The sequence below is a fragment of the Perna viridis genome, chromosome 9 (genome assembly GCF_037379345.1).
Source record: "Perna viridis isolate PV_CMFRI_1.1 ecotype Kerala chromosome 9, ASM3737934v1, whole genome shotgun sequence".
Taxonomy (NCBI): domain Eukaryota; kingdom Metazoa; phylum Mollusca; class Bivalvia; order Mytilida; family Mytilidae; genus Perna; species Perna viridis.
Genome location: NC_142453.1, coordinates 35,317,687 through 35,333,466, shown reverse-complemented (window position 1 = coordinate 35,333,466; position 15,780 = coordinate 35,317,687). Strand labels below are relative to the sequence as shown.

The following is a 15,780-nucleotide window of genomic DNA, read 5'->3' as shown; positions in this document are numbered from 1 at the left end:
AAAGATGTATTCATACTCAAAATGCATCTGTGATAAAGCCATCATATTTCCTGTATTCAACACATCTTTATATTCTTTACTTTTCAATTTAATTGGAATTTTAAATTGCTTAAGTCTATGAAGTTGTTTTTAGTTTAAAGATTTTTTGACTGCATAATAGTTTTTACAAGAGGAGTTTGTATCCTTATTTTAATTGAAAAGAAAATCCCAGAAAAAAATAGTCATCTATGTTAAAAACGTGCTCAGTTAAACATAGGTTCCTATATAAACAACAATTAGTAAATTCTGTTTGAACATTAACAATATTGACATATTTGTTCATTTAATTTATTACAAAAAAAATCCATGTCAAAATGAGCACAGATAATGTGAAGTCTTTTGCTCATTCTTCTCTTGACATTAAACCCTTGTTCGATATCCTCTATTCTATTCTATTTCATGCATCTCCAACCCGAAATTTCAAATTGTGGATGCATTCTTACTTCGAAAATTCATCTAACATTAATAGTCAGTGATTCCCAGTGGAATTCATAGGTTTGAAGATATGCTGATTTAAGTGTAAAGTGTCAAGAAATTTGACGACATAAACGTACACATTCAGGAATACCGATAGATATAGAACAAAGGGTAATCAAGGGAACAAGGTTATAGCGGTAGTCAAACTAATGTAATCCAGGGACAAAGACCAGACATGGAAAACAGACATACACAACAAAGAACATAAAGTAACTAAAATCATACATACAAAGTAACAAAAGAAAATGACCAACTCGGACTCCACTAAAAACTGGGAGCATGGACCAGGTGTACCGGTAGGGTAAGCGTCCTCCTGCTTTTCTAGAAACACCCGCCGAGTTGCTCTTAAAAAAGTCAAGTCCGCGGTAGACAAACGAGGAAAGGAAAACCATGACCCGTAGAATATATCAATTTTCATGGTGCAGTATTAAAAAGGCAGTATAATGTGCATTACATTAACAGAAATGGTTATTCTTGAAACGGACTACAATTCGATCGTTTTTTTTTTAGCTTACAATTTGGTAACAAGAATATTTTTATTAATCTGAGGTCTTCCTTGACTCAGTGCCTCAGCATTTTGATTGTGTTTGTTTTATTATTGACAAACTGTATAAAAATGACAAAATTATACCTAAAATGATCGTAAAGGAGGCTAATAAGAATCTTTTTAATCGTGAACCATTTACTTATTTTAGTTTGCAACTACAAAAGATGTTTCAGCCTCTCTTTAATTCAGTTTAAATATATTTTATTTTAATAGAAGTCTCAGGTTTTAATCAAGGTTTTTTGAGCTTTTAATAAATGGTGGAAACAAATTGTGCTTCTCTACTTGCTGACCTATTCCTCCATTCATGTGAGGCTGACTTTATAGCTATTCTGATCCAAAAAAGGAACATCTTTTAAAGAAACTTTCAAAGTGTAAAGGAAACGCACAATTTTAAAAAAGGGAGCAGAAGAGCAAACCATTTTAATACCTTATTACACCCATGTTCCCTATGTCAATATTAGTATCCCTTACATATTATATATGACACTCCATTCAGCCGTCCATCCATCTGTTTACATTGACCACATTTATTTAGGCAAATCACAATTTAGCCCTGACGTCTACTATGTTAGATGCCAGAGAAATGCAATAAGAAACTAAGAAACAAAATGGAGTTAAACATAATTTTTTTCTTTTCTATTTTCGGTTTGAACAAGGACGGCATGTAGTCTCTCTTATATACTCATAGCTTTCTATGTTGTTTGGGTTCGTTTCTGTAAGTTATTCTCTAGAACATAATTCCTAAGAAAGACTTCCATCGCCTGTCTTCCTCTCTACAAAATAAACCATCAAACTGTATATAATTTTGGATTATTTTAGGTCTGTTTCATCATCTTAACTATCTAATACATTTTTGTATATGTTAATGTTAATTGATATACAAATCGTAAATGCCTATGTCTTTACAATGTCTCTTTTAACAGTTGACATTTTACATAAAAAAAGGAAGACTACAGATACACTAGGTCATTTTTTAATATAGATAGCCCATTTATGGAATTAATTAGTTATAATTTTTACACAGTTTTAGTGGATTATTGTTTTTATCATCTTTGGTATTCTTTCCTTGGGCCAAGAATTTTAACGGTATTCGATTTAACCTTACAACCCGCAACACTCTGGCGAAAATTTAATACCTTGACTAGGAACTGGTAATCTTGTTCTTCAAGGGTAGAGTCATATGTTTCTATATATCCTGTGTTAATTCCAACAGTTCTTGCTAAATCTTTACCCTAAAAAGTAATCTCCTTAAATCAATATAAAAAAGAAAATAGAAAAAAACACAATAAAAATACAACACATTAGCGTTTCGATGATGACTGTGGGTATAAGAGAAAAAAGAAAAAATTAAAATTATTTCATGTACATAAACAGAAACAAAATATTGATCAATTTTGAGTAAACAAAAAAAGTTTGATAATTAAGATAGATAAAACGCATGATACAAATGTAGATCTGATAAAGTAAAGTAAAATCAGTGTTGCACGTCCATAATTTGCATCACAGGTCTAAATGTTTTGTTTTTATATTTGGTCTTTCTTTGTCTGATAGATTGTTTGTTTATTTTATTTCTTTTAGTTTTGTTCTTCGTTTGGTTTGGCTTGTTACTGTTTTATTTTTGTCTTTTGTTTTAAAATAACAAAAGAGGGGCAGAGGTTGTACAAAACAACAAAATATATGCTTAGCATACTGAAGCAGCTTATTATAATTATTTACATACAATGGTTTAAGGAGGTAGACCTTAGGTAGGGGACACAACTCTTAAAGATCATTCAAACGTTTGTATTCAGCATTTTATATCAATCTCATGTAGGCATCAAAGTAACCTGGACTGATTTCATTCTCTTTCAATTGAAAGCTTGATAGACTTTGGTGAAATTGAATATGATGCAAACATATCACTGATTTCAAGAGTTATGCCCCTTACCCTATGTCTACCTCCTTAAGCTCTGTAGAATATATCTCATGTGCTAGTATCTAATAAATGATACTTTAAATAGGTAATATGCCTTGGTCCCGACAGTTTTTCAAAACTAAAGGGAAAATATCAATTGCCTGTCCAATAAATCAATGCCTGTATATTTTAACCTGTAACTTTATGATAAGGAACGAAACAAGATGAAATAGACAGTTTTATATGGGTAAAGACAATGACATGTCAAATGCAATAAAGCTTTATAATACCCTCTATGTAAGGTTGCTCTGTTAGACATTGTTTTGTTTTATACTGTATTAGACAACTGACTTATGTTTACAAATGTATTTGGTTAAGGTATGTTTAGGTTTCATCGCAATTTAAACATTATCAATCTTCTGTTACCCCGAAAAATTGTCTTATTGCGTTCTCTCTGAGTATTAATTGGAAGCTACTGAAAAATGACATAATGCCATTAATCTTTTTCCTGTTGTAACCGACTAGTCTCTCTTTCAATGATACACCAATGCTTTCAATAAAATTAATTAAATCTTGGTGGTCAATCTGGAAAATAAAGAAATGCATTTTAGAATATACAATATATCAAAAGACTTCATCCTTGACTTAAATAGAAGATTGCCGTTTCTCTTTGGCTTTTAACCAACAGTTTTGTCAAAAATATCTTAGTTTCTAAATACTATTGAACATAAAAGTAAGAGTCTTTAGTGTACTGAAATCATGTAGTAAAAGAGCTGCCTAAAGCATTGAGTCCAAATACAGAGGTACAGAGGAACTAATACATTTTTGTTTTGGTATTCTGCATTGATTTTATCAGAAATTATTTGTAGTAAAGCTACAACAAAAAGCAAAGTTTCTCTCGATATTCAAGCCCATTGTGTGATCAATTTTCGAACGTCAAATATGGTAATCATGTGTATTTTGGATTCTTCAGGACGTTGACAACTAGGGTATCGTTCAATATGAAAATTGTTTGTTGTTTATTTCAGAACGATCATTACTGTATAAATATAATCACTGGTAAGCCATTTTAAGCGGTGTACTAATTTTAAAAGAGGTATTAATTATTTTACTTGGTGTACAATGGTTTGATTTAAAAGTAAAGGATGTTTTGTGTACCTCCATAAAACAACATTAAACCACTTATTCTCATAACCCTTCACATACACAAATATTTCTTTTGAATCCTTTCGAATCTCCAAAGGTTAAAGGATTCGTAAATCTAACACAAATCATTGCGAATAAAGACACTTGTATGTGTGCCTTGCGAGAGTTTTACAATTGGTTACATGTGTGAAGAATCACTTTACGATTTACTACGAATGAGTGCAATTCGTTTGGGATAGCATTTCACAAATCATTGTAGTTAAATACGAATACATACAATATCATTACGAACAATTGCGAGTACAATTCAAAATGGTCCGATTTGGTTGAATCTTTTTACGGATAATTAACGAATATGTTACGAATATTTGCGATATACCTACGGGTAACAATTTTTCAATGGGTTGCATTTACTCCTTTAAAATGAAGCCATACATCATCGTGGTGCATTTTTCAATTGAACATCCATGGAGATTTTACATGTTTTACGAGAGAAACACTCAACACTCAAGTTAACACTCAAATCTTCTTTCCACTTTTTCTGGCATTGGGAAAGCTACCTAGTCTTCTTCGTTCTAGGTCAAGTATACGTATATATTCGCAAAGAACTTTAGTAAATCTGTGTTTATTCGTTTAGCCATCGAAAAACATTTGTAAACTACTCGCTATCATTTGTAAATGAATCGTAAAGCAATCGTATAAAATAGCAAACAAAATAATTCGACGACAGCTTAACGAGGTCTTGCGATCGGTTAACGATGTCTTACGAATTGTTAAGAATGTTTTGCGATCTCATAACGAATGAACATTCAAAAAAGATTCATGGACATTCAAAAAAGATTCATGGACATTCGTGTAAAAATATATGACATGTTAAACAAATTCTCAACTTCTTTTTTGAATCGATACGAAAGTCTACGAGTTGTTGAGAGTAATTCATTGATGCTGGCGAACGAAGTACGAATGCTTGCCAATGACTACAAACCGCAAACTGGTTATTCGTAAAGATTCCTACGAACGATTCATGTATGTGAAGGGAACATTAGGCAATTATTTTTCAGTAACAAATAAAGATATAAATCTTTATTACTTACTAATTCGTTCTTATATTCACCTATTGCCTCAAACACAGTTTCTATAGATGTGTCCTCTCCAAACAGTATTTTAAAACTTTGTGATTTAAAGGCATTCTACAAAATTTCATTAGGCAATAGCAATAATGTTAATATAATGTATAATACACTATGGTGTATAACCTCAATGAAAGATATAAGGGGAGAAGACAGACTGCAGAAGGAATACATTACAATAAGATTAAAACAGAAAGAGATGAATGGGAACAAATATGTTGTTTTCGAAAGCAGTAAATCTGGACTGTCGTACATGTTTACATGACCAAATGATGAACGATAGTATTTTTCAAAGGAAAAAATACTTTGATGCCATCAGGTGGCTTTCATTAATTTGTACAATGAACTACGAACAAAATACTAATCAAACAAATGTAAGACCCAAAGACAAACACAAAAGAGCTTGAAATTGAGGATATCACAGGCACACTCTAATCTGCTTCTCATCAAACACAACGACTTTTATTTTGTCCATTTCCTCTAATTTGTTTCCTGATTGTCTAACATTACAAATTTCAAGGCATTGTCTCTTAACTCATAGGCATTTATAGCACTTGTGAACAATATACCAATATTCAAGATAGGATTCAGCGCCTATAAAAGCTACTTGGAAAGGATCCGATTTGATATTTATCTCCCATCGAACTTGAACCTGTATTAGTAGCACAGCAGTCGCTGTCCTGTAAGACGAGAGAACTGATCCTCCGGAAACACATAGGTGTACATATTTTACTGGGGTTCTCATCGTTTGTATTGAAATGAGCAGTTTTAGTTATTTTTTCTTAAACGATTAGGATCTTTGCCTTTTGCGTTTTCTGGCATTGTTTTGTCCCTGTCATTTGGTATTGATACATATTCTCATTGTAAGAATTAGAAAAAGACACATCGATATTAAAAATTCGAAAAGCACAAAAAGAACATCAAGGGGTATTTTCATGGTCCTAGGGTTAACAAGCCTTAAAATTTCTTGTTGAATAAATATATATGTTAGCAATTTGAATGTTGGCATTTATCTTACAGCTATGATAATATACTTTCAGATGTTTTATTTTTGGACTATCTTTTAAAAATGACATGTGTATTGAAATGACTGACAATGAAAGGTGTAATACAATCTCGAGTAATATTTTTACCACTTGTGGTGAATACTTTTACTTACTTTTTGTAATGCTCTTTGTAGTTCTGATTTACTTATTTTGCAACTTCCATTTAGAGTTCTTTTAGTAATAACCTAGACGAAGTGAATCATCATAAAAGTAAAAGGAACATTACCTTATCAAACTATATTTTAGTGAAATGGCTGACTGAATACCCAATTTCCTTATCATTCATAATTTCAAATTCAAATTTTAAAAAAGCTTTAACTTTAAGAATATAAACATTTCTGTGTTTAACTTTCCATAAATGAATACAGGTATATACTCTGCGGTAATTTAATATCCAAGAACCTTGAAATAGTCTTAAATCGCGGTCATGGCTTTAACAAACAAATTAATATTCAAGACTTTACGTAACTTTAAGTTTATTTTTTTTATTTCAATGCATTACATACAACTATGAAACCTTGGATACCGCTTCAAAGACGTTATATATATATATATCTTCAGATACTATGATTGATTTGATCATAAATACATTTGGCTTGATATCCCATTTTATTGTACTGTTAATCACCTTATTTTCGCCAGCAAAAATATAAATTATATAAATGTTATACAAAAGTGTACACGTTAAAGTTTTATATACCGAGAAAAAGTCATCTAAGGCTTCTTGTACAAGTAGGTTTTCCTTCGCATTGCGTTCTTTTGCAGTCACACTTTCTTTCTTTTTCCTACAACAAAAAGCTGTAGCATTTAAACTAAATTATGTTTGGCTATGGTAGTGTGACGTCTTTAATCTCAATTCTACTGCCGCAATCAAGAATCCTATACCAAAGTATTGTAACATTACAAAAGACGTAAAACTAAAGCCATTCCAAACTTTAAACGTTGATCTTTACGTCTCGTTTTTTAACCTGTCTCGTTTCATTTTAATTTATCAAAACCATTCATTAGGTACCTAGCCAATTCGGTGTCTGGATATCCAACTTTTTCCATTTTGTGTATCTCCAGTTTGTGCCTCAGAATATCATTATCGAATTCGGTATACTAAAAGAGAAGCAATGGATATATATACGACATTTTACCTAAAGGGATAAAACAAACATCTGACAAATAAGTGCAAGATTTGAAAACCTTTGGTAACTTATTGGTATTCACCATCTCAACGAACTTATTATAATGTGAATGTCACATATACAATGCCTGAATTCAAACCGTTACAGGTTAATTCTTACTTTTTCATAAATGACCGATTTGTACACCTTCTAAAATATCAGAATGGTACGGGCATATTCTGCGTGCATAACTTAGTTTATGCATATTGTTTTACATTTTTGTGTTTTGTTTTTAACTTACTGATAGCAATTTTTATGCTGAACAAACAGAATTATCGATTTTCTATTTAAAACTTACAAAAAATTGTTTGTGACTAGTGTCATTTGTTGTCATTGTTCGATCACTTTCAAAAGAAATTTAAAGTTTCCTTTGCTTATTAAGATGTTCTCCTTACATAAAAGAATCACGCAAACTCCTCAACCCACTCACACACAAACCACGAACATTGATATCGGTTCTTTTGATCCCCATTATTACAACTATTATTACCAACATAATTCCCAATGTTCTCTTGTTGTTCGGGTCGGAGAATAACCTGTGCCGTCTATTCATCAGTTGTGACACATTTTCTGAAGGTTGTAACCGTTTGAGGAAAGCGTCAAATGGCTTCATAGACAAGTACCAACCTACAGCAATATATGTATACATATATTAAATTACTTGAACATATTGTTTTTATATTGAATTGATTGTTTGATAAGGCGTCATATATATATTGTCATTTATTAATGACATTTTATGTTTTATATGAAGAGATAGAATAGAAAAATAGAAACATGTAATACTATCATGTACATTAAATGCAGATATATGTTGCTTAAGGAAAAAAATAATACTTTTACTTTATACTTGTTGTACTTTATAATGGAAAGTATACATTTTATCATTATAATATTGCTGCCAAAACGTGGTGTATTTTGAGAAGACGGCACACTTTGCTATGTTCTTTCTGAATTGATGTTGTATACGACTTTACCTGCTGATTAGATTGTATAAGCATCCTTTGATGTTTATGATGTTTATAAGGTATGATAATGAAATATGTTTTTTATGCTTTGAGTTGTAATCAAACGTCAGCTCAAGCTAATATAAAATTCAGAGACTGCAAATAGTTAAGGTATTCATGGTGCAGAACCCAACCAATAAACAATGCTTTTTCGGTGTACTTATGCTATATTTCTACGCAACAATAGCCTGCATTCAGATCTGTATTTTTTAGAAAGTAATACATTCGTCTCCTACTATTATCTACCAAATCTAATCAAATCAAGAACGGTCTTGCAAAGTTCCGATTTCATACACAATCTACATACTTCTAATCTCAAAAGCACAACAACTAAATGAAAAGCTAAGATATGATCAGTGACTGTTTCATAACAAGAAATAAAATTGAGTTAAAGTTGAGTTTGGTACTTGTTTATTTGTTTGTTTGTTTGTTTGTTTTTCTTTGGTTTGTTTTGTTTTGTTTTGTTTTTTTCGTTTCGTTTCGTTTGTTTTTTTTTCTTTACATGCATGATCGAATTGCATCCTGTCTGGTTTTATTAAGTCTTCCACTTAATTATTGTAAACTGTCCAACATTTCTTATTTGGCGTGTTTTCATTTTGATAATCAGTGGCGGTTCTGTACAAGGTGTGGGATCCCGGGCCTGTAATACCCTTTTCGTTGGGAACTTTTGTTTATTTCAAGCCAAATTTGGGCAATTGGTAAACTGGAACTTCGGCCCTGTCATTTACTGTCATTTTTAAGCCCCTGGTAGCCTTTCATGCTTGTCATAATTGTGTCGTCTGTCAAATTCTGATTTAAACCGATTACAAACATTTGGAAACCTCAAACGTATTCTAAAATATTTTCACAGTAAAATATATTTTCAGTCGCAAACTAACGAACAAAATACAATATCCCATGCGCTTATAGGTCCAGACCTTGTCCTTAGTAATATTGCGTCTAATTCGATATCAATATGATAAGTATTTCTTATTGCATGGAAACATTCTTACCATCAAAACAATGAATTGGAAAGTTACAGACAAGTCCTCCGTCCACATACGTGCCTGTTAACCCATAACGTGTTTGCTCTACAGGTTGAAGCAGGCCTTAAACAAAAACATTTTACAATTTCTCTTATTATCAGAAAACATAAAAGCAAAAATCATATGATTAATGTTATATTTTTAAGATGCAAGATGTGGTTGGTAAGCCTTCATATTTGTTTATTCTTTATATTTGTTTAAAATGTTATATTTAACAGAAATTAATAAATGGGTTTTCATACAACCCTTGTTCTTAGGAGATACAAGTTATATAGAACGTATTTTAGAATTCAAACTTCAGTGAGACAGTGAGACAACTCTGTAAATGATACTGATATACAATAGAAACTACTGATTTTTTTTTATGTAAGTTATCTCTAAAAATAAACAGGTTGGAATGACTGATTATATATTTCATCATATAGATCCATAAAACACATCAATAACAAAAATTAAATGTTCAGCGTCTTTTTGAATGTATCACATACTAAAGAATATGCATGATACTTTCAAAGACTGCTACTTAATTGTTTATTTACCTAGGTATAGAGACAACATAAAATATAATCATCAATTGTTCTTTTTATATGTTAGTTGAGTATTTGTCCTACGACAAAAGTTGATCATTCAGTGTAAAGTCTGTGTAAGACTCGGGCAGCGGGTGAAACATGTTATGAAAAAAAAAACATTTTGGAAGTTTAATTTGACTATTTACACCATTAAAATCAAGGCAAAAACAACATTTTCAATATCACTTTGATAAATTGGGTTAAAATTTCATTAAAATGAAGTGGAAATTAACATTGCAAGGACAGATAACTCTGTCAAAAACCCGATTTTTCTAACATTCTATTGAATTTTGTGTTGGCAAACAGGGTGATGACGAGAGTCAAATAATTACTTTTTAAAATAGAGAAAGCACCCTTGAGTAAAATTATAATGTCAGATCGGTGGGGTTTTAACTTGTTTCTGTTTTTCCCTATTTGCCTGTTTCTTACAAAAACTAGTATTGTCAATAATTATATGCCATACTATCTCTAGGCTTTACGTTACAATGAAACGATCAAAGTTTTTTTTCGGACACTAGGAATCGAATCTTATCGAAATAACTCTTAAGTATTTTGTTTAACTATTATCGAATTTCTATGTTAAATCGATAGTACAAAAATATGTGAATACAATAGACCACTTCAAACAAATGAAATAACTTTTCACAAAACTTATGAATCAAGCGAATGTTACATATTACCTGGTACACAAACTGCCATGCGCACAGCAAGTCTGATTGGCATATGAGGAGTTGTTTTAACGTGAAAATATTCTTCTTCCATTTGGTTAAGGTTGGTTGCAACGATACATATTTCCTTTCCAGTTAGTTTATAAAACTGAGATTTAAACAAACAATAGCTGGTAGAAGAATACTTTTTAAGTTCCGTATTAAACTTTTTGTGTGTTGTTTCTTTGAGTCTTAGTTCTGTAGTTAGTTTTGTTTATGATTTATTTGTAACTTTTTTATATAATACGAGTTTTGTTTGATTTTCATTTCGTTTTGGTTTGGTCTTAGTTTTGTTTATTTTATTTGTTTTTATCAGTATTATATGGACGTCTTACCTAGTGTGATAGCGAACTAACTTAAACAATAAAAGTTACATAATATATAAACAAAATATTTTTCATTTAATTATCCCATTGTTGATAATTATTGTAACCATTTCTATATCTTGCTTATTAAAATATATATAATTATCTCGGTGGATAAGATCAGTTGTAAAATTATAATGACGTTTATATATCGATACAATTATTTGTATCTCTGTCATTGTCATACAAATACCTCGAGAAAAGTCAGATCAGGGTTTCCATTTGTTTTCTTTGCTATCATTTCTCCACTTAATTTGTAAAGTTGCAGGCCTGGAAACAAACCATAACCTCTGATCGCATCTGGTATTAAGCTAAGATAACCCCATCTGCTATCTAAAAATATTTTAATAGCACTTTTGCACAGAAAGCAAGGGTTGTTATAATTGTAATACAGCTAGAATTATCAATTACACGGAAAACAAGAATGTTACAAAGGAGCAGAGCAGATTTAACAATAACATGTTTATATCTTTATCATTACTGTAATTCATTTTTAAAAATGTTTGTTTTTTTTTTTTTGTTTTTTTTGTTTTTTTTTTTGTTTGTTTGTTTGTTTTTGTGTTTTGTTTTTGTTCTTGTTTTTATAGGTTTTTTTGTTTTGTTTTGTTTTTGTTTTTTTTACTTTTTTTGTCAAATTACTAGAACTGCTAAAGAATATCTGCAAATTTCCCAAATTAAAATACGTATTACGTTCTATTTCACATTAATCATTTTACTTATTTTGTAATAAGCTTTCTGACTGGTTGGTTATCATAGTGCAAACCAAGTTATTGTTTAAACTTTCCTTTGCATGGTACTGTTACGTGATTAATGTGGATCAGTCCTCACTCCGCGATTCAAATATTTCCAAAACAATATAACGTTTTGATATCGATCAAAGTGATCATTTTTAGATTTGATTTTATCAATAAGAAATTGGGTTATAAGGAAAATGTTATAATTACTCAGCAGGTTATACGAAGTAATATAGTTTGGACCACTTTACATAATGATGCAGTAGTAGCAGTACAATTGAACTGATCAGAAATTACTTTGCAGGACTATGACTCGTTTAAACGGAAAACGGTACTTTAAATCTTACCTAATATAATTCCTATTATACCAGAGCCAAAAGCCTCTATGTAGTCTTCGAGAGTAACGCCCATTGCCATAAACACTGCGAACGTTGCACCAGCGCTTGCACCAGCGAATCTTTTAATATTCTTCATAATATCATATTCCTTTAAAACCTAAATTTACAAATTTTGTACACATGTAGGAATGTATATTCTTTTTAGAATGTATTTTCGTCAGATCATCACTAGTGAAATCATTATATACCCTGACTTGACACGTGGTCGCGGCGATGTATTTGCGTTTTAAACTAGTCTTTATGCAACTGTGACCTCGCGGATACTGTTTGGTTAGTACATGGAAATTGGTCCGAGCAAGGTTTCATATTGCACTCGCATGCTCATGAGTGTAATTTGATACTCTACGATGGGCAATATTCACTAATTCATGTAATAACCCTCTTATTGTATAGTAATATATTTTCTAGTGTTCCTTATTTATTTTTATCTCAGGTGTGATTTTTTACAGTATTCTTATATTGCACTAGGTCAAATATTATAATATTAACACTAGTACAATATGACTATGTAGTTTTCCTTTGACAGTGTTTATTTTCAATAAATGTATACATGTAAATTGTTTTATCATTACATTGTATTTTTTACCTGAAACATGATCAATATACTTTGATTTTTATTCAGTCCTGTAAACTATAAGATGAGTCACTGTCTCTGTCTGTTATAATCACTATACGGCTGTGATATTGAAAGAACAGAAATTTAAGTGTTTTATTGTCATAGTGATTAAAATATAGATTATAAGAAATGTATTCGTCATACAAAAATGTACTTACATCGACAGCACCATAGAATGAAATGCATTTAAACCCACCACCTCTGAAGACCAAATTTTCAAAGGGAAAGTCATATTGTTGTATGTCTACCGTCCTTAGTCTTGTTTTATACTCTTTATGTTTATTGGGTCCTAAAATAATATGAATAAGATGGTCAATCAATTTCATGTAAAAAGTAGAAGCCTTCTGATATATTTAAGAATTGGCTATGATAAAAATTTTGTCTATTGAAAAATAACATAAATTTTCCATGTGGATGTTGTTTATTGCGCGAAGTGACACATGGAAAATTTATGTTATTTTTCTATAGATAAATTTTTTATCATAGTCAATTCTTACAAATTAATTTGAAAACATATTTTTATCTTTAAACATGAGAAAAGTAGCTCTGAATTTAACTGAATAAGGAGGTGTCAGTATTTTTTATCCATTGAGATATAACAAAATTGTTTTAAGCAATCAGATGACAATATTTATCTCAAATTGATTTATTCGGTATTGTTTAACAATTTCTTTCTGTCATCTAAAAGAGGACGAAGTAAACTAGACGAATTTTACCTTTGACCTTAAAACACCGAGAGCCTGATTTTCGTCTGACAGGAAGTTAACCAGAGGAGATATATTGATATTTAAATGAAAAGCATAAGTCTATGAAGTAAAATCCTAGTCAGCAAATAGAAAAGCATGATTTATCTTTAAAAAATGCCAATATTCAACTTCGCCCTCTTACTGGTTACATCCGCATCATATTACAAATAATACCAATCAATTATATAGTAGTTATATCCAAGAAGAACGCAAAACCAAAACTATCGAAAAAGGAAGCCAAAGCTTCTCTGTTTGGGTTATTATTAAATAATAAAGATAAATGGAATATGATAAAATAGTGCTCAGAACCCTAGCCGGGGGCTAGGGCGCTCTGCCCACAGAGCAACTAGGATGTGTGCCCCAGGTGGTGGAATGGGGTACCCCTGGCGTGTTACATGCTGGGGTTGTCAGGCTATAATACGGAAAACCTGACCGCAAACCATAATGGTGCACCGTGTTGGGAAAGATGCCATGTTCCTCGCACGTTAAAGAACCCTACTGTGATATTCTCTCGGAGTAGGAACCATAGGGCTCCGCCACAGGAGGCTAAATTGCCCGACCCTACCCACCTCTCCCTATTTCCAGTGGCAATCAAAATTTGTCGACCCCCCATTGTCCTTGTGTCCCATTCCTTTTTCATTTCATCATCATTTCATGTTCATCGTCTGAATATAGCTGAAGTATTGCTGCTCGGACGTTAAACCCCAACAAACAAACAAACAAACCTAAGCAGAAGACGGTATTCACTAGAATGTTTTACCTCACTTGAATATCCCAAAAATTAAAAACGTATACAACACTAAGACTTTATTTACTACATTACACGTGGTAGATATTCTCGGTGTTTGGCTTTTGGAATCTTAGAAGTATACTTTTATTTAAACCGTGATCTTCCTTTATATTGATTATAATCTGCCGAAAAGAACATACCATATATACTGTTTATTTTAGATATATATGTGTGTGTGTGTGTGTGTGTGTGTGTGTGTGTGTGAACACCGTGTTTTACAAACCTGAAGCACTTTGATATTCGTTAAATATCTTATTCAGGTATCTTTTTCGAGATTCGCCGATCAGACGTAATGCTTCACTTTTCTTACTCTCCTGGCTGTCTTCAACATTTCCTCCTAGAAAATGTGTTAAGAGATTTCCCATTTAACGATCCAGTAAGTCTACATCATACGATCCTGTAAAGAGATATCTCTGTCTCTTCAATGAACGTAGTTGTAAGTTGTTGAATCTCAACTCTATGTACAAGTCTCATTGAAAATGCATATCATCATAAAACGTGTTGACATCAGATAAGTATTGTACAAATTTATAATAGACGGTAATCAATACTGACTTGACAGGAAGTTAACAGGTAAAACAAGGATCTTTACTAGTTTTGGAAATATAACAAAATCAAAATGTTTAGTAAAGCTTATTTATTTCTTGACCTAAAACTGTAAAGGCGTGTATATTTTTTATAAATATCAATATATTCAACTTCGTTCTCGTACAGGTTACAACTGCCACATATCAAATATCTATAACGTGTAATGATCTTTAGAAGAATTATAAAGTTACCATGTGTAAGAGTATCATATATTCTTATATTCGCGGGTTCTGTCAAGTGAACAATCATATTCGCGGGTATCAACTTTAGCGATTTCAAAAATTATAAGCGCTACATGGTGTTTAAAAGTCAATTTCGCTGCTATTATTTTTGCGCTTTTCCGTCTGTCGCGAGAATGGCAAAAGTTAGTACAACGCGAAAAGATACATTTACAGTATCTCTTGTGATCTTTATTTACTGTTAGATGTTTGCTATTTCATTAAGTAACAAAAAATGTATGTATGCCAACATGAACACTGTGACGAGCTAGATTACTTGCCTTTACCTACCTTTTCAAGCATAACACTGAAATGAATACAAGTATATGTGTAGGCAGACATAGATGATTAAACAGACCACTGCATATAGTGTTATATTACAAGAATGCGGACACAGATTATATGAGTATTAGTTTAATACTGATAAAACCCTGAACTGGACACGTCCTAATGCGCATTATGTATATCAGTACTTATGGCTACCATTAGACGGCAATTATTTCATTTTTTTCCGGCAGTATTTAATGACTTTATATATATATATTACACAAAATCATCATTGCCTATAC

At 31.5% G+C, this 15,780-nt stretch overlaps 1 protein-coding gene across 1 annotated transcript; it reads right to left on the bottom strand.

Moving 5' to 3' along the window:
- Positions 1-129: 129 nt before the first annotated feature.
- LOC148607983 (uncharacterized) lies at positions 130-15,397 on the bottom strand. The gene is made up of 14 exons (XM_088543870.1): positions 14,629-15,397; positions 13,028-13,158; positions 12,203-12,350; positions 11,315-11,454; positions 10,730-10,865; positions 9,448-9,543; positions 7,939-8,075; positions 7,292-7,380; positions 6,980-7,064; positions 6,393-6,464; positions 5,198-5,293; positions 3,384-3,542; positions 2,200-2,295; positions 130-1,836 (listed from the first exon to the last, which is right to left on the bottom strand). Exons 1-14 carry the CDS (start codon positions 14,768-14,770, stop codon positions 1,756-1,758), a joined length of 1,608 nt encoding a protein of 535 aa, XP_088399996.1. The 5' UTR covers positions 14,771-15,397; the 3' UTR covers positions 130-1,755.
- Between the last annotated feature and the right edge of the window lie 383 nt (positions 15,398-15,780).

Bases quoted from the DNA above. Each gene is read 5' to 3' on its own strand.
- LOC148607983 (XM_088543870.1), bottom strand. From the start codon at position 14,770: ATGGGAAATCTCTTAACACATTTTCTAGGAGGAAATGTTGAAGACAGC. The intron at 7,381-7,938 runs GTAATAATAGTT...CTTCTCTTTTAG, and splicing joins GAACATTGGGAATTATGTTG to TATACCGAATTCGATAATGA. The intron at 7,065-7,291 runs GTACCTAATGAA...TTTTTGTTGTAG, and splicing joins CCAGACACCGAATTGGCTAG to GAAAAAGAAAGAAAGTGTGA.